The 25766-nt window shown below is 38.2% G+C and overlaps 4 protein-coding genes across 7 annotated transcripts; 2 read left to right on the top strand and 2 right to left on the bottom strand.

Annotated features, from left to right (window-relative positions):
• The first annotated feature begins 1625 nt into the window (after positions 1–1625).
• On the top strand, positions 1626–5509 carry LOC127803782 (protein FAR1-RELATED SEQUENCE 5-like). 2 transcript variants are annotated; one of them, XM_052340261.1, is made up of 2 exons: positions 1626–1853; positions 2789–5509. In XM_052340261.1, the coding sequence occupies exon 2, from the start codon at positions 3057–3059 to the stop codon at positions 5349–5351; it is 2295 nt and encodes a 764-aa protein (XP_052196221.1). In that variant the 5' UTR covers positions 1626–1853; positions 2789–3056; the 3' UTR covers positions 5352–5509. The 2 variants fall into 2 exon arrangements, with proteins under 2 accessions (XP_052196221.1, XP_052196222.1); XM_052340262.1 differs by having other exon boundaries at positions 2786–5509.
• Positions 5510–5778: 269 nt separating this feature from the next.
• Positions 5779–8750, bottom strand: LOC127803783 (protein WVD2-like 7). 3 transcript variants are annotated; one of them, XM_052340263.1, is made up of 8 exons: positions 8387–8750; positions 7592–8068; positions 7129–7500; positions 6967–7025; positions 6743–6845; positions 6574–6636; positions 6308–6424; positions 5779–6147 (listed from the first exon to the last, which is right to left on the bottom strand). In XM_052340263.1, exons 1-8 carry the CDS (start codon positions 8453–8455, stop codon positions 5923–5925), a joined length of 1485 nt encoding a protein of 494 aa, XP_052196223.1. In that variant the 5' UTR covers positions 8456–8750; the 3' UTR covers positions 5779–5922. The 3 variants fall into 3 exon arrangements, with proteins under 3 accessions (XP_052196223.1, XP_052196224.1, XP_052196225.1); XM_052340264.1 differs by having other exon boundaries at positions 7129–7497; positions 8387–8727; XM_052340265.1 differs by lacking the exon at positions 8387–8750 and adding an exon at positions 8207–8297.
• Positions 8751–9435: 685 nt separating this feature from the next.
• LOC127803781 (peptidyl serine alpha-galactosyltransferase) lies at positions 9436–17314 on the bottom strand. Its single transcript, XM_052340260.1, has 8 exons — positions 16647–17314; positions 15851–16021; positions 14338–14581; positions 14018–14218; positions 11990–12465; positions 11130–11294; positions 10687–10930; positions 9436–10475 (listed from the first exon to the last, which is right to left on the bottom strand). Exons 1-8 carry the CDS (start codon positions 16958–16960, stop codon positions 9798–9800), a joined length of 2493 nt encoding a protein of 830 aa, XP_052196220.1. The 5' UTR covers positions 16961–17314; the 3' UTR covers positions 9436–9797.
• Positions 17315–20024: 2710 nt separating this feature from the next.
• LOC127804900 (glycosyltransferase family 92 protein RCOM_0530710) lies at positions 20025–25575 on the top strand. Its single transcript, XM_052341989.1, has 8 exons — positions 20025–20511; positions 20634–22164; positions 23825–24091; positions 24190–24275; positions 24360–24502; positions 24603–24652; positions 24737–24811; positions 24954–25575. Exons 1-8 carry the CDS (start codon positions 20391–20393, stop codon positions 25438–25440), a joined length of 2760 nt encoding a protein of 919 aa, XP_052197949.1. The 5' UTR covers positions 20025–20390; the 3' UTR covers positions 25441–25575.
• The last annotated feature ends 191 nt before the right edge of the window (positions 25576–25766 follow it).

Here is a 25766-nt window from a genome sequence, read left to right as displayed (position 1 = left end):
GAACGTCTTGCTAATTACCTGAAAACCGAAGGGGGTACTGCATCCTGGGTTTCAACAAATTAAGCTGAGAGAGCTGTTGTTGCAGATGGAAATTGAAGCAAGGGTGGGACTGTAAGTCTGTAACTGTAGAGAAACTCATTATCATCTTATCTGTAGGTGCCTGATCAGCAGCAATCTAGGGATCTGGAGGAGGGCTGATAGCATATTATGATGCTTTTGAATCCATAATAATAACGAATGCTGGCAACGGCAGACTTGGCAGACAGGGCTAGCTCCTTAGAGGATTGATGTTGAGCTCTGCTGGCTTTTGTCACTTTCCCTTAAAAGCTCGAGAAATGAAGGAAAGGTTTCTGCTTGGTGGTGTTGTGGCCTGGCCAATTTTTGCTTTATCTAATTATTATATATACTTAAAAGTACTAACAAAAAAAAAAAAAAAACAGAAATAGGGTTTGAAAATCAATCTGCAGTTTGGTCTAATCCGATATTGATTTTGGACCAAAAAGCGATTAAATACAACAATATATGCATGCAGTTTATATAACGCATAAGTATATACATACATCGTTATATTGAAGACGCTATATCTACAAATAAATTTGACAAAGGACTTTCACAAACTAATAAAATTTATAACAGGTTTATCTAAAATTAACAACAATTAATAATAATTCATTCTTATGAGCTTATCTGTTATTAATTTTAGAAAGAATATTGTGAATTATTATTAATTTTAAATAAAATTAGTATAAACTTTATACATCAAGATAATCTATAAAAATTATTTATAAATATGATATTTTTGTTCTTGATTGATCGTGATGAGCATTCGGTCAGTTCAATTATTGAACCAACTAAATTGTTCAAACTAAATAAATTAAATTTTTTTAAAAAAATAAATCAAACCAATCGAATAGTTGCTCAAAATAAAAAATTAAAAAAATAAATAAAAAAGAAAATAACCCTTCTACTATGTTGAACAATTTCTTCTTCTACAATTCTGCCGAATTTGCTCTCTTCCTACTTTTTAATTATATTAAAATTGACATCATTTTGACATTTTGATAAATTCGATTATGTTAACCTTTTTCAATAAAGAGAATGAACCGAATCAAAATAATCAAAATTTTTAATTTAAAAACTAAACCTAATAGCTCTACAAATTGAATAGAATTAAATTATTATTTTTTATCGATTCGGTATGATTATTAATTATACCAATTGATCGGGGCGAGCATGTAACCAAACTAATTAAATTACTCAAATCAAATAAATTCAACATTTTTCAAAAATCGAATTGATCCCATCGAATAGTTGCTTAAATTGAAAAAATTGAAACAAACTTACAAATAACCCTTCTGTTTCTCTACTTCTTAATTTGGTCAAAAATGGCATTATTTTTGACATTTTGATTTATTTGATTATTTTAATTTTTTTTAATAAAAAAATTAAACCGAATTAAAATAATCGAAACACTTATAAATTTGAAAACTAAATCAAACTAATCTATAAGTTGAACCGAACCACTAATTTTGATCGATTTGGTTCGATTATTTCGATTTCGTCCAGTGATTGAGATTGGACTGAATCAATCTAATTTTTAATTTAATTTTTTTATAAATTTTAATTTCAGTCCCCTAACGAAGCCGCGAACTCGCGGAGGCTACTGTTCTCTCTCTATCAGTTCACTGTTCACTTCGATCCGGTTGAAGCCCTATTAGAAGAATTCCTTTTACAGATTCCTCCATTTCGCTCTTCATATCTACATTTTCATATGTGCATTCAAGTTTGTTTGTATGCCTCTGATTCTCAAGGGCCCGCCACCGCGTCTTTTTAGGCGATACCTCATCTCTCAGGTTTCTCTCTCCCCTTCGTCTGCACGTTTGATTCATTCATTAATTGGGATCTACTTATCTGTTTTTGAGCACTGAATCACGATGAAGTTTAGGAAGAAGGGTCGCTCTCTCTTCTGAGCCCCGCACCAAAAATCTGAGCATTTGGTTCGTCAATTTCTCGTCTATATATGTGTGTGTGCGCGCGAGCGCGCGCGCATGGGAAAACTGGATTCTTCTGGAAATTAGGAAAAAGGGGGGGGGGGGGGGGGGGGTGTATTTTCATCTCACTTTGGAGCCAGAACTATGATACTGCTTTTGGGTTTCCTTTGAACTCGATACATCCGCAGATCGTTTTAGCCTCTGTCTTTGCATTTGATGCGTTATACCCACAAGAAGGGCTCAATTGATATTGGAAGAACTGGGCTCATTTCTTATTTTGTTCTCGTACTTTTGAGATTTTTGCTTGGGTTTTTCTATGTTATTTCCTATTGAAGATCTTGAGAAAATCATTTTCTTTGCATGGTAACTCATAATATTCTTATGTAATGATTTGGGATGTTTATAATAAATTTGTTTCTTATATAAGTTAGAAGTTTAACGAGGTATGCATGCATGCTGTACGAAAATGAAAAATGATTTGTAATTATTGGCAGTGGTAAAGCGGAGTAATAGAGTACGCCGTTGCTCCTTTTTGTTCCTTTCCTTTTTTCTTTTTTTTTTTCTTTGTCACTAGTGAGAAACTATGGTGATTGGAGGAATGAAAATCTATTCAGTCATATGCTTTAAGCTTGATGATTTGATGGTCTAGTGGACAAAGATATTCATGTTCAACATTTTCTGTGGAAATTATGTTCATAACTAGTGTGTGATCTGCATGATAGATTGACAATGATGAAATGTTAGTCTTCTTATTCTTTCATTATCATCTTTCACCCATGTGCTTCCTCATAAAGTAGGTCCATGGATGGTAGTGAAGCTGATATAACAAGCCACCCCACTGAGGAGGAAGCGGAGAACATATCCCAACCATTGTCTGGCCCAGACATTGATGTGGAGCTCGAGTGCCAAAGCCTAAATGTTTCAGCTACTGACGAGAATGTTGCTGACATTGATGAGAATGCATATTCAGATGCAAAAATTTCTTACATTTTTTAGAATAGAGCTGACATCAATGGTAATCCTGCATATCAAAGTTCAAAATGTTCATCTGCTGGTAAAAATTGGATGAACATGTATGTCAACCCCCAGTGCCAGAGTCCAGAAGTTTTATCTTTTCACAAGCACGTGTTGGATACTGACGATGAGCACACAGCTCACAGTCTGATAGTCTCAATGGATAGTAAGCAGGAAAGTCACTGCCCAGATGACCCACTACTGGGAATACCTAGGTGCAGTCATTCTCCTGGAAAAGATGAAGCTGATGAATGTGTTGTACCAGAGATTGGTAAGGAGTTTGAATCAGAAGACCATGCATACAGGTGCTATAACAGACACGCTGCTTTGGAAGGTTTCAGTATCAGGAAAGATTTTGTAAATAAAAGTAGAATAAATGGTGTGGTGGTATCAAGAAGGTACACTTGTTATAAGCAAGGTTGTAGACCTACTAAGCGTGACCTGAATGCAAAGAAGCCTCAAAAGGAAACAAGAACAGGTTGTTTGGCACATATGACTATTGCACGTCAACCTAATGGTAAATATCGTGTCACCCATTACGAAACAAAACACAATCATGAGCTGGCAACACCATATACAGCTCATATGCTACCATCGCAGAGGAGAATAACTTTTGCTCAAGCTGTTGAAGCTGAATTAGCTAACAACTCTTTGATAGAAGGGGTACCAAAACTTGGAATGGGGTTTGACTCAGAAGATCATGCTTATGAATTCTATAATTCATATGCTGGACAAGTAGGTTTTAGTGTTCGGAAGGATTATGTAAATAGGAGTAAGGTAGATGGTGCTGTGGCATCTCGAAGGTTCACTTGTTTTAGAGAAGGTTTTCGACAAAAGGACAAAAGGGATTCAAATTTGAAGAGACCTCGCAAGGAAACAAGAATTGGTTGCTTGGCACAACTAATCATTGCACGTCAACCTGATGGTAAATACCGTATCACTCATTTTGAAGAAAACCACAATCATGAGCTTGTTCCCCCTTATAGAATTCGCATGTTACGATCACAAAAGAGGTTAGCTGCAGGTCAATCTGTAGGAACCACAAAAGATGGTTTTGTCTTGCAGGCAATGTCAGCCTCTGGTATGGCATTTAAGCCAGTTAGAGATGGAGAGAATTTGGTTTGTCATCACAGAGATTCTAAAAAGAGCCTACCTGCCAAACGTATTAGGGGTATGGAGCAGGGGGAATCAGAAAGTATTCTTCAATATTTTCAAAACAAGGAGTTAAAAGACCCTTCTTTCATTTATGCCATACAACTGGATGCAGAAGGTCAAATGACCAATTTCTTTTGGGCTGATGCAAAGATGCTGGTGGACTACGGTGATTTTGGTGATGTTGTTTGCTTTGATACAACTTACAGGCTAAGCAAAGATTGTAGACCTTTTGCACCATTCATTGGAGTAAATCATCACAAGCAGATGGTGATCTTTGGTGCAGCACTTTTGTATGATGAAACTTTTGAATCTTTTAAATGGCTATTCCAGACATTTCTTGAGGCAATGTCAAGAAAGAAGCCAAAGACAATCCTCACTGACCACGATCCAGCAATGGCTGAAGCAATCGATTCAGTATTCCCAGAAACACACCATCGATTATGTGCATGGCATGTGTACCAAAATGCACTAAAGCATCTTAGCCAGGTAATTCTGCAGTTGGATTCTTTTGCCAATGATTTAAGTTGCTGCATTTTTAGTCATGATGAGGAGCAAGAGTTTATAGATGCATGGAAGGCGATGCTGGAAGTCTATGATCTTTGGGAAAATGAATGGTTGGATGGCATATTTAGAGAAAGAGAGAGATGGGCGATGCCATATGGGAGACATGCATTTTATGCTGACATAAAAAGCGCCCAACTCTCAGAGAGTCTCAATACTAACTTGAAGAAGTATCTAAAGTCTGACTTAGATGTACTTCAATTTTTCAAGCACTTTGGAAGGGTGGTGAATGATTGGCGCTACAAAGAATTAGAAGCTAGTTATGACATGAGCCAACACATGCCAAGACTACTGGGGGATGTGATTCTATTGAGGCGTGCAAGGGATGTTTACACACCGAAGATCTTTGAGTTGTTTCAGCAAGAATACGAAGATTGTCTCAATATTGTCGTTAACCGATGTACAGAAAATCTACCATTTCTTGAGTACAAAGTCAGCATATATGGGCAAGTGCGAGAGTACACTGTGATATTCAATTTGGATGAGAATTCAGTTGGCTGCAGCTGTATGAAATTTCAGTTTGTTGGGGTGTTGTGTAGCCATGCATTGAAGGTGCTTGATTACAGAAATATAAAAGTGCTTCCTGGTGAATACATCTTGAAGAGATGGACAAAAGATGCAAGGCTCTAGTTGATTTTTAAGAGAATTAGGTGTGCTGCATGCAGTATATGTAGGAAGATTTCAGCTTCTGTGTGTTCAGTTAATAGGAAAATCTCTAATAGAAAATGACATCATGTACATTGTGACTCTTTAATCGATATAGAAACCTTCTTGAATAAAGTGAGCATTTCACTGATTGATCGAAGTATACAGTTTACCATGCTTTCATTTGCAAAATGGAGCTATAAACTGCATAACTGTGTCATGATCCATTAAGGCTTCATGGAGATTGAATATGCATTATAGGCTTATGATCTGTTCATCTATTTATTAATTCCTGCCATAAGTTTTAAATATCAATACAGTATGCTTACTGATCATGAGGCAGGACAGAGCTCTTAACTTGTGCAACAATGCCAAAACCCAGAAGAAAAAGTGAAAAAAGAAAAACAAAAAATAAAAATAAAAACAAACCCTTAACAGAGGTGTCCGGGCAACAGATAAAAGAAATTTACAATATTTGGATTCCTAAATGATACTGAGACAAGCCATCTCTATGGCAATCTATCCTGTGCTTGTGAAAGCAACGGTTGATGATGAATCATTCAGTTGCTGATGAATAACGCTGAATGTTTGGAGAAGTGTTTTCATGGGTAATCATCATTCCAGGGTTTGGGATCTGACTGTTCTTTTTCTGGGCATTCTTATGGCCAATGCTCTTGGTGGAATGTGTTCCTGGACGTAGAGAGCCTTTACCTTGCAATGAGCTGCTGCTGGAACGTGGCTTTCTTCCTAGCTTGGGTGATTCAGGATGAGTTAAGGGAATCTGGAAGATATAAGACACTGTTTAAGTTCTGCAACAGGATCTATAACACCATGAATCTTAAGTTTGATTTACGGATTCACAAGACCAAATAACATACTCCAGAGTTTCAAGACCTCTTTCGTACTAAACTACCAATAGTCGAAATGACAGAAGGAAATACCTTGGCATTCTTTGTCTGACTCTTGGGTGTTTCCCTTTCCTTGTAAAAATCAGGGAGTGGCCGGGCTTTGAAACAGAGAGTTTGACGCAGTTTTCGGAGTTCGTTTTCTGCTTTGTCCTGTATGGAAGAAGAGATTAACATGCTAAGATTAGAACCTATTTATGGTAATAGGCTGAGAGTGAGATAAGAAATAAATTATTTAATAAGATGCTTCTAAAAGGGGAATTATGTCACCGTTAAGATGATGATTGGAATGAAACCCTGACCTTTAGTCTTGTCTGCAGCTGGACCCTTTGTGCCACGTCGGCATTGAATTTTTCTTCAAGCTTCTGAAAGAATTAACAGAAGAAGGCTTAAGACAATGTCTGCCTTCATGCAGAGATCAGATTTAAGTGAAGAAAAGAGGAGAAGAAAACAAGAGGGGCCAAGGCTTGCCTGCTTTCTTCTGGCTGCTCTTTCCTCTGTCCTCAAGTTGAAAGGAACAGATAAAGTTGGTGACTGTAATTTGTTTCTGCAGGCACTCAAGGACTTGGAGCAGCTGGAATACGTACACATGAAACTATGAGAAAACTACATGAAATGGCAAAACTACAGGCAAAGAATCACGGGATCTTCCATTGTTTTTCCTTTTTTGGGGGGATTAAAAAGAGACCAGGAACCTTCTATTTTCTGATCGAGGGGTTGCAGAAGCATTCTTGAATGCGCCATTGTTATTACCCTGCAGAGAGAGCATGGAACCAGTCAGGAAGAAATTGGCAATTGGAAAGCAATTCTGAAGAATGAATTGGAATTGGATTGACTCAAAAAGTTACAAGAATCACCGTTAGTGGAGTCATTAGAGGAGTTTCGTGAACTTTAGATGCCTTATAAGAGCTGGGAGCAACTCTTGAGCTTCCAGCTCTTCGAGCAGCTGGGGTTGTGGGTTTGTCCGGCTCTTTGGCAGGAGTAGCATAAATTAGCGAACGCAGTGAATTCAAAGTCGATCTCTTCTTATCCACACAGCCTTTCGGGGAATTATTCCTGGTAATTGGAGTAACACTGCTTCCTTTCTTGTGGTTATGGGAAGTTGCAGGTTTAGCAGGTGAAGCTTGAACTTTGGGTTCTTTAAGCTGAATACATGGTTTTGAAGGTGCAAATGCCGGTTTCTTCTTGGTCAAAGGCGAAGAAGCCTCTTGACTGGACTTGAAACCCTGCTATTTTATCAACAAAAACAATTAATTGGAGGTACTAAACTAGTATTATAAACTGAAAGCAAGACTCAATTTCAATATCAGAGCAAATAACCTTCAACAAAGGTATCTCCAATTGTGAAGATGAGACTGAATTGCCAATAAGCTCCATGCTCTTCTCAGGAGCCGTATTCTGCTTCACTACACTCACAATCTCCTTTACAGATTCACTCTCCATTGGATTCTCCAAAGCAGCTGCATCTTCTGCTACTATCTCCGCTTTCTTCTCCTCCCCAATCTCCATTTCTGCAGCAGCATTGCAGCCCTGAACATTTACAATGGAGTGAAGATCTGTACTTCGAGAATCATTTTCCTGCTGAAGCAAGGCTTCTGCTGCCTTCTTGGCTGCAATTTTCTTGTAATGAGCTTCAAACAAGGCCTTCTTTTGGGCCACTGATCCTGGCTGAGCGTACCTCTGAGCCTCTTCGACGTAACGGTTCTGCGAGAAGGCTGACCATTTGTCCCAAGATAATGACTCTGTCATGAACCTCCCGAAGGAGATCGAGTCCCCAAGAGCATGCATGGGGTTTCCCTGTCAAAGAAGACGCATTTTATCAAACACTTTTGCAGTAATTCGAGCTTGCAACCTCAGAAGCCCAAACCCAGTTCTTGATTCTAGCAATTTCACAAGCTCAAACCTTGCAGGAACAAAATTAACTAATTTTCTAACCACTATGCCGTTTTCAATTGAGCCCATCGCCTTCAAGATGAAGAAAAAGGTGAAAATTACAAAACCAGTTACCCACTTAACTGAATTTACAGAACCCAGATATCAATAATTGGAAAGATACTTCTGTGTATATATACACACACACACATGTATATCAGGCAATGGGCATTCAAAACTGACCTGCTTGGCCTCATTGGATATGCCAGAAGCATAGGAGAATGCATGCATGAGACAAGCTGACTCTCCCATGGCTTCTTCGCAGAATGTGAAGCTCAAAATTCCAACTTTCAGCTTTCGTTTAGTTTCCTACTCTATGGAAGGACGCTTTAAATTTGAAATTCAAATTAAAAACGCTTTTAGCCCTGTCTCCTGCCAAAAAGTAGCTGCCAGCAGTAGGCCAGGCTTGGAGAAGAAAGAAAGAGTGAAGAAGACCCAATTTTTTTATTTGTTGGCAGTGGTCCATATGTTGGAAGAGCTTCCGTCTTTTTCAGCTTTGTCTCTTGGCCCCACATGTTCAAATTAAGCAACCTCCCTAACGTTCTAATTTTTTTAAATTTCATGGGCTTGATGATGATCATATGCTGCTGATGATTCAGTTTGGCTGGTTGATTTGAAATTTTTGACAGGGAAGACACAACCCAACTGATTAGCTCTACCAGCCTTGCTTCTTCAGTTGGTATTCTTGAAATTTTGTTGACAGCTGAAGCAAAATAGATTAGTGGACTGAAGCCAAATAATTCCAAGATTCTGCAAAAGCAGACAAATCCCTGAAAGAATTGCAGCAACTGCTTGCTTTGGCATCGTGATTCTGTATGATAATAGTCAAATGTTTGTTGAAACTGCGGGGGTTGGAGATGTTAGAAGCTCAACAACCAGCTCGTGCAACAATATGGGGCTAGCACAATCAGATGATAGTGAAGAGGCATAAAGGAGAAAAATCTTCAAGTTTTAGTCTCTCATGAATATCTTTCTTTTGTCCTTGTCCGTTTAGTTTAGTAGAAAACATCGTTAGTCCTATAAAAAGGGTGTGTTCTTTACCTAACTTATTGGATGGAATGAGAGACTAAACATTTTCTTTCTGTATACCGAGTGTTCTTTAGAATCTGAACTTGCCCCTTTTAGAAGGAGAAAGAAAAGAAGAAACACACAGGTTATATACATTACAGAGCTTGATTACTTGCCTCAAATAGTGCTTGATTTTATGAAACTGCAATTAACAAACGTTGAAGAAGACAAACCTGCCTGATTTCGAGAAAATTATTACTTTTAACGGTAAAAAGATCTGGTCAGACATCACATTCATTGACCACTTGACATTCAATCCGTAACACTGCTCTTGGCTTACTGCATCAACATACTCGTGGAATAAAATTTTTTACTTTACCTAATGCTACAGATGCAAAACTTGAAGTCGATTAATGTTACTGAGTGCCCATCTCGAAGGAGTTCTTCTTCGCAGGAATGTAGTTGTCTTGGCTGAGCTAGCAGTAGTCTCGCAAACTCTGAACCAAGATCCAAGCCAGCACTGGCATCTTTCACCTTCAAAAACATTGTTCTTTCCATGTTTCCAACCTTGTTCAAGTTCCTATGATTATTCAGAAATTCGGAGGTGCCTATCATGGCCGTTAGTGTCAATGAATCCCGAGTATGGTGAATACGTAGCTTTTCTCTTAGGCTTATAGTTTTTGCTTCTTCTTTTTTGTCCTTGATGTCGCAGAAGCATCACATACATTAATACCACGAAGACCAAGATAGAGAAAACCCACAGACCAAGAGTCAAAAACCTGGAAGAGCCAGCTGCCCGGTCTGTAAAAGTAGGTGACGACGAATTCTGGGAGTCATCCACTGAAACGAGGTTGCTCCTGATCAAACGACTTGCATCAATCTTGCCAAATTTTCTTGATGTCACAATGTCTTCACTGGCTGTCTCCTGATCCGAGGTTGATAAGGAACTGGGGTTGGGACATTTCTTACTCTCATGGTGTAAGTGAAGAGCTTCATTCAGTGTTGTCATGCATTCTATGCTAAGCAAGTCCCTCTGTAGCGCGTTCTCATCCCCACGATCCAGTGTTGATGGATCAGGTGGATCAGGAAACTTTTCCCAGCATTTGTTAACTATGTCAACATTTCTCCAGTTTGCTTTATCGAAGCTCCAATTTCCAACTTGAAACTCCAAGCCATAGTGAAAAACTCTATACTTGACACCCGGTTCAGGAACATATCCCGGGTATATTAGTATCTTCCTGCTTATGAGATGCCGCAAATTCAGCTGCACCACCAGAACATGATTTCATCGTCAGCTGCACAAACTCTACTGCAAAGAAATGCAGCCTAAACAATGATAATGATATTTCACTTGTTTCAATAGAGGTCAAGAAATTTGTAGAGGAAACGAGAAGGCATGGATCTTCTCTACAATCCTACAAGATGGAAGAAGAAGGATGTTAAATGGCGAGCAGGTTCTATGTAAAGCAACATACCTCTGCTGCACCAAAAGAATAACCATACATCTCGCTAATCCACCCAGATTCATAGATATCTCCAGTAATATTTTTCGCATAATGAGCTGTGTCAGCCCGGACCTCCTCAGTTTTATGGAGCCATAGCAGAGCAAACTTTCGCAGATCATCTATATGCATTATGATAACACCACCGACCTTATCACAAGCTTGGGGATTGCGGGTGTGGAGTTTTGCTAACTCATTATCACAGCCGATCAGGTAGCTAACAGACACAAAATATGGAAGTAAGTAGCTGACAGATCTCTTGCTTTATGCAGCTACAATTAAACAACAATATATCACATGCACCCAGATGCATCTAATTGGCAACACAAGTTTAAACACAGAAATCCAAGAGATGGTAAACACCTATTTATCTTAAGCAAGAAATCTATAAGATGGTTAAGATTTATTTGTCTTACTCATATGGAGTTGAAACTGGCTGGCCTCGTGCTGCTTTGAACTCCCATGGTGTAATTGGTCCTCTCACGATCATGTCGGCATCCAGAATTACAATAAACTCTGCATCAATATCTGCATGATTAAGCCAATGAAGGACTGCAGCAGGCTTATTGATTGCAGGATACCTGATGTGGCACAAATAAATCCAATGACTATTATCTTCGACTCAAACAACATAAAAACTCTGCACTACTGCTAACCATGTTTTGCTATTGTGATGGGAGTAGGTGCTCAAGATGGGCAAATTAAACAAATCAAGATATCAGGAGAGTTTTCAAAACTTAGCTAAATGACATTTTAGCTTCAAGAAGAAATTGCAACAGATTCAAAGCTACACGTTCTCTGCATGCTTACACCATGACATAAACAGACAGTATAGTGCATCCACATATTGTTCGAGTAGGTTGCTTTATGAGCATGTGACAAGCATGAGGAGATCCAAAATATCTAAAACTCAAAATACACACGTATTTATCCAGAGCTAATGAATGAATTTCAAGAGCATCCTTATAAGTGGGACTAACTAAACAATAAGGAAAGTTGGACTGCATCAAATAAAGGAAGTTGATCAACCTTATTGTGAAAGAGGTCAATAAGGAGGACACACCAATGCATGAATTGGTTTATTTGTAAAATACTAGAGACCACCAAAGCATCTTTTTCTTCCTTTTGTTGGTTCCTCTTAATTAAGGGTGTTGGGAAGGTTAGACTGGAGTCACAACAAACTCATATGAAGACAACCAAGCAGGGACTGGAGATATATAACTTATATCAAGACAAAAATGGAAAGGAAAAAACATATCATATCAGGAAGAATTACCAATCGCCTGTTAGAGGATGTCTACTCATTGATGGAACATAATGGGTGGGAGCCAGATCATGGCCTGCATACTGCTTTAACTCTTCATCTGTACAACTGAGAAGCCTTGTGATATTCCCAGGCTGGCCACTCAGGCGGAAACTGTGGATGAGCCCCACAGTTTGCCAATCAAAGTAAGTAGTACATTCTGTGGAAAAAATAGTATGGATTTTCGGATGTGGCCTCCCAGGTTTGTCAGAGACCTTCTGCTGCACCTCATCTTCCTTAAATTGCAGACTCTGAGGAGTAGGAAATTTTGGCCGCGTTAGTTCAGCAAAAGTTTTTCCCTTTAAGAAGCTTAAGTATTTTGACCATTTTGGCTTTGGGCAGCCACGTGCAGCATGCTGTAATAGGAGACCCTCATTTAAAGTGTTTATACACTCAATATTCAAGAAAAGTCCCCTCCTTTTATTATGGTCAGCTTCCATTGCTTTTACCTGCATGGAGGAATGATGTAAGTTTCCAGATTACCAGAGGAGAAAAAAAATAAAAATAAGGAACAAGAATGCAATATCATGAATGATACTCTAAGCCTCTACTGACAGTGATTATCAGTTAATAAAATTAGTAGACATCATGTTTTGTGCATGGCCTTTCAGTTACAGAAAAACATCCCACTGATTTACAATCCATGAAACAGATATTAGCCCTCCCATGGTGAGAACACAATTTCTACAGCTTCTGATAAAAGAAAACTGAGCTCACAGAGCTTGTACATAGATTGCATATTTTATAGTTTGTTGTAGGGCTCAAAATGTTGGGCAATAAAGCATCATAAGTACAAAATATGAACTTAATGGTAATGAGGATGTTAAGATGGATGCGCAGTCATACAAGAAAATAAAATTAGAATTAAGTTTATTTGCAATAAGATTAGAGTGGTTCCTATTAAAGAAAGATATGTGAGACAGTTAAAATGGTTTCCTCATGTGAGAAGAAGACCAATAGAAACTCGCACGAGAAGAGTGGCTGAAATAGGACAAGTGTTTCACATGGAAGACAAAGAAAAACTTGGTGGAGACTTAGGTATTATAGGAGACATAAGAGCCTTATAAAAGATAAGGTTGTAGATCAAAATGACCAGCGAGCTAGATTTCGTATGCTTGACCCTACATATTGGGAGTAGGGCATGATATGTTGCCACCATTAATGAATCAGAACTACCAAATTATATGATCTCACCAACCTAAAATAATCATTTTCAATTACTTCACAAACTCTCTCTTGCTTTTCAACTTAGATATCAGCATGCTGATTGATTCTTTAAATTGCACGAGACTATTTATGGAACTAATTTTCTCAAGATGGGACTTCCATTAATGAGTTCACAAGCATAGCTTAATCAATAATGTCATACATCTTTTATCTAACACAACCACAAAAATTTCTTAAGCTGGAACATTTTTACTCTTCTATATCAAATTCAATTAAAAGCAGAACAGATTGCTCAAAATGCTGCGATTTTATGCCTGAGCAGCATCTTATCTAATTGGTAAAATAGCAATTGAAATAAGCTACGGCTTAGAGTACAATAATTATCAGTTAACAGGAGCAGAAATAAAAGGAAAAGATATCTGTTATAAGAAAGAGAAAAAAGTAGGTCAGTTATACAACATGGGACTTGGTGATTTTATTATCATGAATCCATTAGCAGAGGCACTTTGACACTTTAATCAGCTATTCGAGGATCAAATAGAAATTAGAATGCAGCTTTATCCTTATTCAATATCTTAAGAGAACTACTGTCTTGAAGTGAAAAATTCCCAAGAGTGAATGGGAAAACCCTTTTGTGAACAAACTTTCTACAAGCAATGGCTCTTTTGCAGCTTCCAAGTTTTAGAATAGGGTAAACAGACAAGAGTTTAAGTTCTTGTATTATTTAGCTAGAGTCCATTTGTACAAACAATAGCGAAATGCCTGGATAGCATGAGAAGAAATCATTCAAAAACACACAAAATCCTCATTTTCACAAGCACACTATGTTTATACCTCTCTAGGATAAGGAGGTTCAGGGAAAAGCCGGCCACAATCATAAACAACATCATCTTCATGGTGATTTAATTTACTGAAGGACCAATTTCCAACACTAAATGGCAGACCATAGTGCAAAAGGATAGGCTCAACACCCTCTCGTGGAATATAGCCTGGGTAAATCATCAAGTAATCATTAATCTTGTGACGAAGTCCCACCTGACAGCAAACAAATGGAAATCAGAGAGGGAGGACCTTTCAGAAGTAACAACTTCATAGAACAACAATCCAATACAATGTCAAAAAAAAAAAATAAACAAATAAAAGGAAACACCAACCTCTGCTGCTCCAAATGAGTATCCATACATCTCACTGATCCATCCTTTGCCATAAATGTCACCAGTTATATTGGTTGTCCAGTGAGCCTTATCTTCTCTCACTTCTTCTGTTTTAGAAAGCCACATAGGTGCCAAAGCTCGAAGATCGTCTATATGCATGGCCAGAAGCCCACCAACCTTGTCACAGAGTTCAGGGTGCTTTGTATGCAATTCAGCAAGAAGGTTATCACATCCGATCAAGTACCTGATAAAGAAATCATATTATTTCCTTTTTCGATAGATAGCTTATTTAGAAATAGGAGTAGAAGGAAAGACAAGAAGACATGTTGTCTTCCACCAAAGGTAAGAATAAGAGCAAGAACTATAAGAAAAAAATCTTAGAAGTTGAAGCCAACAATAAATTACCCAACATAATCTCCATGGTAAAAGTGGCTTTTTCTAAAGAAAGAGTTGCCTCTTCATTCACAAGACAGAAAACAATACGAGAAAAGAAAAGGCAGCCAGATCACTGATTTCTTCCATGAGTTGCCAAAATGTTAACTCTACCATGCATCCCATGTTAGGTGTAGAAATAACCATGCCCCATCAATAAGAACTTATGTGACGTTCGCCCCTCACCCGGACATTATCACCATGAACCCACTATGGAGGTCAGGTCACACCTCCATTATGTCTCTTGGAAATTTCAGAGGTTCTGGTGCAACCCTCTATGCCCAGACTCATCCCTTACTGGGATCCATGATCTGACTGCCTGGCTTCAGCACAGAACCTAAGGTTTCATCACCAGATGTTACTTGACATACAATTAATTCTCAAATTCCTTTATTGTAGCAATTCCAGGCCCCTACTAGAGCCACCCACAAATGAAGGTATGTGCCAACAAACAATTAAGCACATCCACAAAGCCCAGCCCATGGCATTCTAATCTTTTCCCCTACCAACAGACTTTGAGAATTGTTGCACACAACTTATATTTTGTGTGAATTAAAACAACGTGTCAAACAAACTTTGTGGGAAACACTTAGGTTTGACATTAATTATATGGGCCTTACAAAAGATAAGGCCATAGGTAGAAATAAATGAAAGCTAGAATTCATGTAGCCAACTCCACATGGTGGGATAAAGGCTCTGTATGGTGTTGAAAAAGCATGTCAAAAATGAAAGAATAATAACTAATTAGATAGACATTACATTTAATAAGATTGGGTAAACAAACAATCTCTTCATAAAAGTTGTTACAAGAAAGGAAATCTAAAAGGACTACTCCAGTTCTAATAGACTCTACAACATAATACCTTACCAAAAAGATTTAGACATTCTCCCCCTCTAGCAATTTGTAAAGAAACAATGAAATGATATGTATCAATGATCTATATCACAAAACTGCATAATGAAATTGATGGTTGGGTGTACTGAAATCTAACTTACAGCTCACAGCTGCCCCCATTCAAAAGTTTGTCAAGAAAGAGATATATATATTAAAAACCTAGATTATGAGAGTGTCTTCCATTACCCATAATATGCAGCAACAGGTCTGCCTTTCTCTGCACCAAGCTGCCATGGTATGATTGGGCCTCGGATGATCATGTCCGCATCTAGTATCACAACCCAATCAACATTTTTTGAATCTTTACTATGTTTAAGCCAGTGGACAACCCCAGCTGGTTTATTGATTGCCGGATACCTGCAGGAGAAAAAATTAACTTCTTTAACTCATTATCATAAATTTTGTTTTATATGTTCATAATTTTGGCAATGGTGCAGATATTGAATAAGGTCTTGTGGGAAGAGGGCCTAATTGTGAGCTTAAATTATTGAAAACAATATTCTCCTTATTAATAGCAAGAAAAAGAAAACAGTAAATTACATTAAAAGAAGCAGAGTAAATCCACATGGGGATACTATTTAGAAGAAAATTGTTATGGAGTATTCAAAGATGAAATCAGGAGTTATGCTTTTTTTTTTTCGGCCTACCTATTTAGCTCGCCAATGCCTACCCATCCATACACTCTCTTGGGCAGTGCTTATCCTCTTATCACATGCCTTTTCTTTTAGCAGACGGAGATGGATAAATGGCAATGCAAATCAAACAACTAAAAAGTAAAAGCCCATCAAAGTAATAGGATAAAAAAAATCTGAACTTTTTCGTGATTGGCACCGTTAGATCGAAATCCTTGAATGGCAGCGTCACTTGATGATCAATAACAACCAATTTCACACAACCAGGTTCAAATTAATGAAACTGGATTATGAAAACGTGTAAACATAAACACACGGGAACACGAATTAGGTCAGAGAAAGAGAAATACCAGTCACCAGTTCTGGGGTGTCTGCTCATGGAAGGAACCTCAAAAGTGGGAGCCAAGTCCATGCCTCTGTAATTCTTCTTCTCCTCATCCGTACAGCTGAGGAGGCGGGTGATGGGTCCGGGTTGTCGGGCCTTCTTGAAGCTGTGCATGAGCCCCACAGTCTGCCAATCGAAGTAGTTCTGGCATTCTACAGAGAACAGGGTGTGGATCCTCCACGGAGCTTCTCCCACCTGCTGTTGACCCGACCCGCCGCCGATCACACCCAAGAACGCCGCCACCAGCATCACCGCTGCCCCCGCCGCCAAATTCGCCATTGATCGAGGCCTCGAGCTCAATCGGAGAATTCGAATAGGAGGCGTCGTCTAGATCCGAACGAGCTCATGATTATTACAGATTGGCGACGGTGGTACTTCAGTCAAATGCGTGATTTTCATTTCGTCTCTGCAACAAAGGGGAGAGTGGTTGAGGACAGAGGGATTAAAGAATTGACAAAATTAGGTATTTTTCAATCGATGTAATTGTCGTCACTCCCATATATAATTGAATCTCGTTCCAAATTCTCTCTCTCTCTCTCTCTCTCTCTCTGTGTGGTGTGTACTAGATAGATTCAGAATGGAATGGTTTGTTCATCATGAGTTCATCATCTTCATTCTTCCAAAGGCAACTGGAACTTTATGAATGAATGATTGGATTTTATGTGATATAATAACATGCTAAATCCATATTTTTTTCTGCTAAGTATCACACCCTCAAATCCGAATCTAATCTATTAAATATTTAATTTTTATATTTTTTAAAATTAATTAAAATTATCGATTCAATTTAATTTAACTTATAAGTAAATCGGTTTAGTTCAATTTTAAAGTTTAACAAATTTAGTTATTTTGATTCAATTTGGTCTCTATATTAAAAAAAATTAATTAAAATATAAAAAATTACATTTTTTTATTTTTTTATTTATATATTTTTTTTCAAGTTGTCTGTTGTTTCTGATCTAATTTTTGCATTTTGTGTGTTATTATTTTTGTATTTTGTTTAGTATTTTCAGTTTGATTTTTGACATAAATTCAATCTATTTAATTTAAATAATTTGATTAATTTGATAATCGAAGCAACCATTGTCCACCTCTATTAACATTATATTATTTTTTACTATTAAAAGTGTAAAAAATTAATTTCATAATTGTATTCAATTAATACATCTATATTTTAAGTTAATATTTTCTATATTTTAAATGTTACTTAGATATTATTTATGCATTTCTCATTAAATATTTTTTTTTAACAATTGAATAATATTTTATTTTATTTAATATTTTTTTGTTCTTATTAAGTTAAATATTAAAATAAAATAAAATAATTATTTTATAATTGATGTGTTATAAGTAAAAGTTCATTAAAAAAATTTAAAAATTTAAAATAATTTTTGAACTTTTGGTGGTATTATACAACATGTTGAGTCCGAAAAATGAAAGGTCGAGAGACCGTGAGCCAAGAGATCTAAGGTCTCTCAATGATCGAACTTGCGATTTCTTAGAGATCTATACAAGGGACTGTTACCATTCCTCGGAACTGTAACCAAGATTTGACTAAGAACTTCTCCTGTAATGTCCACTTGATTAAGGGGGGATTCCAAACAAAACGCCAATTGCACAACTCCAATTTTTGAAAATCTTTTCAAAAATTCTGAAAAAACATTAGAGATATTATCTATAAATAATTTTAATTTTAGTCGATGTCAAAATATCAAGATAGACATTATTCGTAAAAATCATAATTCTAGTAAATCTTAGATAATTCTATACTCTTCTATTATCGACGATCAGAATTAGCCGACCGTGATTCGTAGGTTTGCAATAAGTAAATAAGCCCAAATGCATGAAGAGGAATGGAATATAACGTACGCAGAAGGTTTTTACATGGTTTGCCCAGAATGATGCCTACTCCACGACTGTTCTTTGGATATTCCGGTAGAATAACAGTATCTTATTATAGTTGTTCTCCCTTTACAATAGTATTTTCGACCCCTATTTATAGTAAGGAGTGTTTACAGTTGCATAAAATACAAAAGTGAAAAAATGACATCATGAAAACAATATGTCTTTATCAATTCCATAAAATCAAGAGTGGGGCTCCTTATTACTAGGGATCCGATTTGCATCAGATAAAGTAGGTGGGTCCCTGTTTTCGATTATTCAACAACAATGTTATTATGCGAGCTGAATAGTTTGACCTACGAGCTGACCAGTTAGGCCAGCGAGCTTAAAGCATTACTGAAAGCTTGTTGAGTATATCATTGAGAGCTCGCTGAAAGTCTGCTAGGAGCTCGGTTGATTCTAGGATCTGAGCTTGAATTTCAACAATATATGAGTTTGTCCTAGACAAGCTTAGTTGGGCCTACCAAGCTTTAGGCAATTGGGGTGGCCTATTAGACTGAGTCTAGCCCATAAAGAGTGATACAGGAAATATGTATAACATTTATAAATAGATAAGATTTTGCTTCAAATACGATACACCTCTTATATTAATTTTAATGTTATATTTAATTTTTTTATGTTTAATTTAAGTAATGAAATATTTGCGTAGAAATAATTATATGCTTTTTCATCATTCTCTTTCTTATAAAATTTAATCAGTTTCATGATAATATTTTAAATTAATAAATATATAATTATATACATTAATGGACAACAATAATAATATTGTAAAAAGGGTCTAAACAATAGGATTAGGAGGATATTGGGTACATTATTCTTGTTTGTTGTGAAGATGGATGGATGAGTGTGAGTGAGTGAGTGAGAGAGTCAATAGACACGATGCATTTCAATTTCCTAATAAGCATGATTACATGGGTGGCAACTCATAATTGCAGGGTTTACGAGACCCAGACAGACGTATTAGGAGGCGCAAACGTCCACCCCCTTCATTACCACTTTCCTGACCTTTGAGCCTCCCTTCCTTAGTCAAAACTTAAGTGCAGGTGGGCCCCCCCCCCCACCCTACATACCACCCCACTTTCTTTTCCAATCCAACCCACCCCAAATCAAATCAGTTGACCCGGTCTGAATCCGCCCGACCCGTACCCATCCATGCAGTACCCCATGTAGTTCCCCGTCGTTCCCGCAGTCTCCTGTGAAGGCGGGCCCCACTCGGAAAGACAACAGTGGGGCCCACGAGCCGACTGACTACGGTAGTATTTTTATTTTTATTTTTATTTTTAATCTAAAAATTAGAGAAAGCCATTAAGCAAAGCGAGGGACCACCCCCTCTCTTCCAATCACACTTGACAACGATCACAACGTGGCGCGTTTTAATTGGAGCGTGGGTGGCCCGCATTGAATTTAAAACCGACCCAAAAGGTGGACGGAAAAGAAAAGGCAAATACTGCAAAGCCAGGCAGAATACAAAAGGACAGCTGGAGGTGACGCCGTCGATCTCTCTCTCCCTCCTCTCGCCGCCGCCCCCCCCCCCCCCCCTCTCTCTCTCTCTCTCTCTCTCGCCGTCGATCCCCTCTCTCTCCAAGTACTATTCTCCTTTCGCTGTCTCTGGAATTGTTCTTCCATGGAGTCTTCGAGTACTAAATAGAAAAGAAAATAGAGCACAGCGAGAGCGAGCGAGAGAGAGAGAGGGTGATTCGTACTTACTATAATAAGCTGAAGAATTTCCGATGAGAGAGAAGAAAGGAAGAGAGCGTTTGGGTTCAGCTTCTGGGCGGTGGTTACTGAGATCGCGGGCTCTAACGCCATGAAAGGTCGCAAGAGAAAGGGCCTTCTACTGCTCACCTGGAACTACTTCTTTATTTGCCTGCTTGTTCTGGTCTTCGTCTTCGGCTTCGCTTTCTCCACTACTCGGCTTCTCCTCAGTGGTAATAGTCGTGTAATTCACGATCGAAAATTCTAGATTTAATTTCTGGTTGTTTTCAGTTTCTTGTGTTAATCTTTAAACTCTTTCTGACTGATTCCGAGTGAAAAACTAATTGCGGAGCAGGGGCTTTCCATCCGCAACTGATTTCGTCCTGGCGGATTGCGGCAATCGAAGCCGTCTCTAGCGAGTCTCCGGCGATTTCTGTTAGCGAAACGGTCGTATTTCCAGACCAGGCTCTGATTTTCCTGAAATACCCTCCGTCGACGCCATTATTTACCAAAGATGACATCGACTGCGTCTACCTTTCGCCCAACTCATCCGAGTCCAAGTTCAACCTCCCCCCGGTGACCCTCGACAGCGAATATCTCGACCGGCCGGTCGTGCGGTGCCCACTACGGAGGCGTGGGCTCACAGTTTCAGTCGCGGTGAAACCCAACGGCCATCTCCCGCCTGGGCCCACCCACCGTTGGGACTCTCTGGCGTATGAAGCGATGATTGACCGCGACAACTCCACGATTGTTTTCGTGAAAGGTCTGAATCTGCGGGCCAGAAAAGCCGCCGATCCATCGAGGTTCGAGTGCGTTTACGGCTGGGATTTCACCAAGCCCAAACTCTTGCTACGATCGGAGGTGATATCCATCGCCCAAGAGATCGTACGGTGCAAAACCCCTTTGAGCATACTAACTGTGGCTGGTTCTCAAAATGTTACCACTCCCGTTAAAGTTTCAGTTAGACGAGTCGGTAGACCCACGTTGCGTTCAGTTGCCCGGCCCAGTCGCCGACTGGAGCCCGACCCTCTAATCAGGAAGCAACACGAGATGTGCGTATGCACGATGCTCCGGAACCAAGCCCGGTTCCTGCGCGAATGGGTCATGTACCACGCTCGAATCGGGGTCCAACGCTGGTTCATCTACGACAACAACAGCGACGATGGCATAACTGATTTGATCGACTCATTATCGGATGCCAATTTCAACATTACCCGGCATTTCTGGCCGTGGATCAAGACCCAGGAAGCCGGGTTCGCCCACTGCGCAATCCGGGCCAGGGCCTCTTGTGAATGGGTGGGCTTCATCGACGTCGACGAGTTCCTGCACTTCCCTTCAAACTCGTCGCTGCATGAAATTCTCGCCAACCAGTCCAGCAGAACCGCTGAACTGCGGGTCTGGTGCCACAGTTTCGGGCCGTCGGGTCTGAAGCGGGCGCCGGTGAAGGGGGTGACGGTGGGGTACACGTGTCGGATGGCGGGGACGGAGAGGCACAAGAGCATAGTGAAGCCGGAAGCGCTGAATTCCAGCCTCATCAACATGGTGCACCATTTTCACTTGGCCAGCGGGTTTGGGTTCGTAGACATGGACATAAATCGGGTCGTTATCAACCACTACAAATACCAAGTCTGGGAAGCGTTCAAGGAGAAGTTTTACAGGAGGGTGGCCACGTACGTCTCGGACTGGCAAGAACAGGAAAACGTCGGGTCCAAGGATCGGACCCCCGGATTGGGAACCAGGGCTGTTGAACCGCCGGACTGGTCCAGCCGGTTCTGCGAGGTCCTGGACACCGGTCTGAGGGACTGGGTCCTGGATCTCTTCGGTGACCCGGAAACCGGGATTTTGCCATGGCAGGAGCATCTAGAAGAAGCCGAGCAAGATCAAGTGTTGATATAGACTCACATTTTGTTCTTTATTTAAGTTTCCTCATTTGTATATAAATCACACTCATAGTAATAACCGAAAAAAAAATGAAGGATAACACATGCTTGTATAAATCAGATTTTTATTTAATTTATGATTTTTTTTTATTTTTAATTAGTGTTTGTTAACAAGATAGATTGAAAAAGATAATATATACAAAATATTTTAAAATTTTATTATTTTGAATATATTTATTAAATTTATTTGATTACTTTTAAAAAAATTAATATTTTTTAATATATTTATCTTTTATTTCTTTATTTAATATAAGTATATTTTAGACCTTATAAATAAAAAAATAATGTATATATTTTTTAATATATTTTAAAAAAATTAACAAATAATTTGATAAAAAAATTATTTTTTTATTTTTTTATATTTAAAAAATATTTTAATTTTATTTTAATATAATTTTATCTTATTTATTTTAAAAAATGCTGCCTTAAATGATAAGTTATTTGACCCTTTAGATACTGATTTATGACGATTTAAAGAATAAATTTGAAATAATAAATGTTATTAGCGTTCAAATGGTAATGATATTTATAGATGCCAAAGCAAACTTTAGTGACATTTTTATTTGTGATATTTACACGATGATATGTGACTATTAATACTTTATTTGTGACACATGAAAGAATTGCAGTTGCAGTTGCAGTTGCTCTTTCTAGGGACGTTTAAAGTGTTACAAAAGCTATTTAATTTAATTATAAAGCACTAATGACATTTACAAGTAATAATGTCATAAATTACTTTAGTGACACGACCGTCCATGTTGTTTGTAATAAATGACACCATACTAAATAATAATGCCATTATAAACTCTTTTTAAGTGACACTTTTAGGTGTCATTAAAACTCATTTTCCTTATAACAATTTTTTTTTCTGTGTTTTTACTTTTTTTTTTTTTCTCAATCCATAATCTCCCCTCTACTAAAAAAAATTAAAAATTAAAAATATTTTTTAAACATCATTTGGAGTGACTCTGCAGCTATATATTATACATTAGATATATCTATATTTTTATTTCTGTATTTTCACATTTTTATTGTATAATTATTTAAATTTTTCATTATTTTAATTAAATCCATAAATTTAACGTTCGAAGGTAATTTAACTATTGTATTTTGAACTTTTTTTATTGTAATCATAATTTTTTATTATTTCAATTATGTTCTTGAATTTATATTTTTAAGTTAATTTAATTTATATAATTTTATATGTAAAAAAAAAATGAGATGACAATCAACACGTTACAATCAATTAACTTTAAAATATAAGAGTTAAATTAATTAAAAAATATAAATTTAAATACATAATTAAAATAATAAAAAATTCAGATCGTTATATAAAAAACTCAAAAGATATTAATTAAATTAAGTCAAAAATATAAGTTTAAGTGGTCATACGAAAAAGTTATAAAAATACAAAAATAAAAATATGGTTTTGACCCCACAAATGTTGAGCTCCCAGGGTTATACACTTGAAACACACCTTAGAAATTCCGAGATTATAGCCGTTATCTCGGTCCCAAACTTAATTCGAAATATTTGACCGTTAACGCCAAACTGGTCCTCCCCAAGCATTCTCTCCTAACCGATCCCCCAAGAAACCCTAATCGAGCTCCACAATGGTGAGTGAAGAAGAGCCAAAGCAGAGTCCTCCAAACCCTAATCACTCATCGCCAAAAGTACCAGACGCAGCCGGAAACGGCGACAAGGTCGATGGTATGTTCAGTCCCAGATTCAGGTCGGTGGCCGCAATGGCCGGTTGGGACGAGGAGGCGCTATTGATCGCAAGTCTCGTTGTCGAAGACACCCCCGATAGAGATTCCAAGCACAAGAAACGCTCCGATTTACAGTTCAAGAGTCCACCCACCAATTCAAGAAGGCATGCAATCGCCAATCTAATTTTACCTCTTTGAAATTTCAGTGATTTTTTTGTCCCTTTTTCAGAAGTTTGTCTGTAATTGGAATTGGTGATTTCAGGAAGCGCAGGGCTCAGAGGAAGAGCCCAGTTTCAGCAGCCGTTCCAGTGCTTGACCTTGGCGGCGAAGATGAAGAATCGAGAGAAGGTATTCAAATTCTAATTTTGAGATGATTCTCGAGAGAAATTTGTTTTGTTGGTTGCTTAATTCTTGAATTTACCAAATGGACAGGGAGCGAGAAGAATAAGGTTGAATTGAAACCCGAGGCGGATGAAGAGAAGAAAATAGGAAAGGGTGGCCAGGAAACTGGTGGTTCTTGCTCAAGTTCTAATCTTCCATGTATGGATCAACTAAGGCAAGAGCTTTCCTGTGCGGTAAGAAGAGTTCCAACCCTTCTCTATGTTACAATCTGAAGATTTTATTACATAAATTTAACTTGGTTTCACTTGATTTGATCTTAATCCGTTTGGACAGATTTGTCTGGAGATTTGCTTTGAACCTAGTACCACTTCTTGTGGACACAGGTAAATCGACATGAATACATATTTCCCATATTCTAAGACACAATTGACCAGTTGGTTCTCAGCATTTTTCTTCAAATTTGGTAGTTTTTGTAAGAAATGTCTGCGCTCTGCGGCTGAAAAATGCGGGAAACGATGCCCAAAGTGTAGGCAGCTGATCAGGTTTGTGAATAACTACAATTCCAAGCTAATTCACTGATTGATATAAACGGACAAGAGTCGTTTTAGTATGCACCCTTACTCTTGTTTTACATTGAGATCTTATTGAGGTTTAATGCCTTCTTTGGTTGCTTTAACTCTGAAGCAATGGGAGATCTTGCACTGTGAATACGGTCCTTTGGAATACCATACAGCTTCTATTTCCTCAAGAAGTTGAAGCAAGGAAAGTTGCTGCAGCCTCGAATAGTCGCCAAGCTGAAATTCAAACTCAAACAGCTCCAAGAAGAAGTCACTACAATGCAAGAAACCAGAGCATTCAAGCCCTAAACAGCCCAGAGTACGAGGGTCAAAGCATTGGGAGAGGGAGTGATTCTCACGTGAGGCTCCAAAGCGTTCGATCTTCTGGGATATCTTCGAGCAGCAGTGTGAGGAGGAGGACGAGAAGCAGGGTGCCCAGCCAAGATGAGGATGCAGCATTGGCTCTAAGGTTGCAAAGAGAGGAATTCATGGAGGCATTTAGGGACTCCGATGATCAGCATTATAATGGAAGCTCCATCGCCTTGGCAAGAGCAAACTTGAGGGCCATGGCATCAAGGGCCATTAATATCCGCCTCAGAGGCCGGCCAACATAGACTTTCTTCTTCCCCCTTTGGTGATTCTTAATCTTCTGTTATACTGTTTACATTCATTTATGAAACCTTCTTACCAACAGACAGGCTGTTCAAGATTCTTTTTGCCCTGTTTTGTTAATTGGTTCTTTTGTTGTCTCATTTTGTTGAATTCTTTATGCGCCCAGGAAGGAGGTTTTTGTTCCATCTTCCAGTTGAAGTTTGGAATGGAAGAAATAAAATCACCCAAACCCTAAACCCCAAATATAACTTGGAATTACCTTTTTAAAACAGAATCAAGAAGTTCTATGAAAAAATTGGATATTTGATTGTTGGGGTATGGCAATAAA

The sequence above is a fragment of the Diospyros lotus genome, chromosome 6, assembly GCF_014633365.1.
Source record: "Diospyros lotus cultivar Yz01 chromosome 6, ASM1463336v1, whole genome shotgun sequence".
NCBI lineage: Eukaryota > Viridiplantae > Streptophyta > Magnoliopsida > Ericales > Ebenaceae > Diospyros > Diospyros lotus.
This window is presented reverse-complemented; position numbering and strand designations above follow the sequence as displayed.

What these genes read in the sequence shown, in the direction of transcription:
- LOC127803782 (XM_052340261.1), top strand. Translation starts at nt 3,057, where the DNA reads ATGAACATGTATGTCAACCCCCAGTGCCAGAGTCCAGAAGTTTTATCT.
- LOC127803783 (XM_052340263.1), bottom strand. Translation starts at nt 8,455, where the DNA reads ATGGGAGAGTCAGCTTGTCTCATGCATGCATTCTCCTATGCTTCTGGC. An exon ending in AGCTGCAGACAAGACTAAAG is followed by an intron (nt 6,425 to 6,573) that starts GTCAGGGTTTCA and finishes TCTTCCATACAG; the next exon opens with GACAAAGCAGAAAACGAACT. An exon ending in GTCAGACAAAGAATGCCAAG is followed by an intron (nt 6,148 to 6,307) that starts GTATTTCCTTCT and finishes TATATCTTCCAG; the next exon opens with ATTCCCTTAACTCATCCTGA.
- LOC127803781 (XM_052340260.1), bottom strand. Translation starts at nt 16,960, where the DNA reads ATGGCGAATTTGGCGGCGGGGGCAGCGGTGATGCTGGTGGCGGCGTTC. An exon ending in CACCCCAGAACTGGTGACTG is followed by an intron (nt 16,022 to 16,646) that starts GTATTTCTCTTT and finishes TTTCTCCTGCAG; the next exon opens with GTATCCGGCAATCAATAAAC. An exon ending in AACCTCCTTATCCTAGAGAG is followed by an intron (nt 12,466 to 14,017) that starts GTATAAACATAG and finishes TCCTCCATGCAG; the next exon opens with GTAAAAGCAATGGAAGCTGA.
- LOC127804900 (XM_052341989.1), top strand. Translation starts at nt 20,391, where the DNA reads ATGAAAGGTCGCAAGAGAAAGGGCCTTCTACTGCTCACCTGGAACTAC. An exon ending in CCACCCACCAATTCAAGAAG is followed by an intron (nt 24,092 to 24,189) that starts GCATGCAATCGC and finishes TGGTGATTTCAG; the next exon opens with GAAGCGCAGGGCTCAGAGGA. An exon ending in AAGTGTAGGCAGCTGATCAG is followed by an intron (nt 24,812 to 24,953) that starts GTTTGTGAATAA and finishes TTAACTCTGAAG; the next exon opens with CAATGGGAGATCTTGCACTG.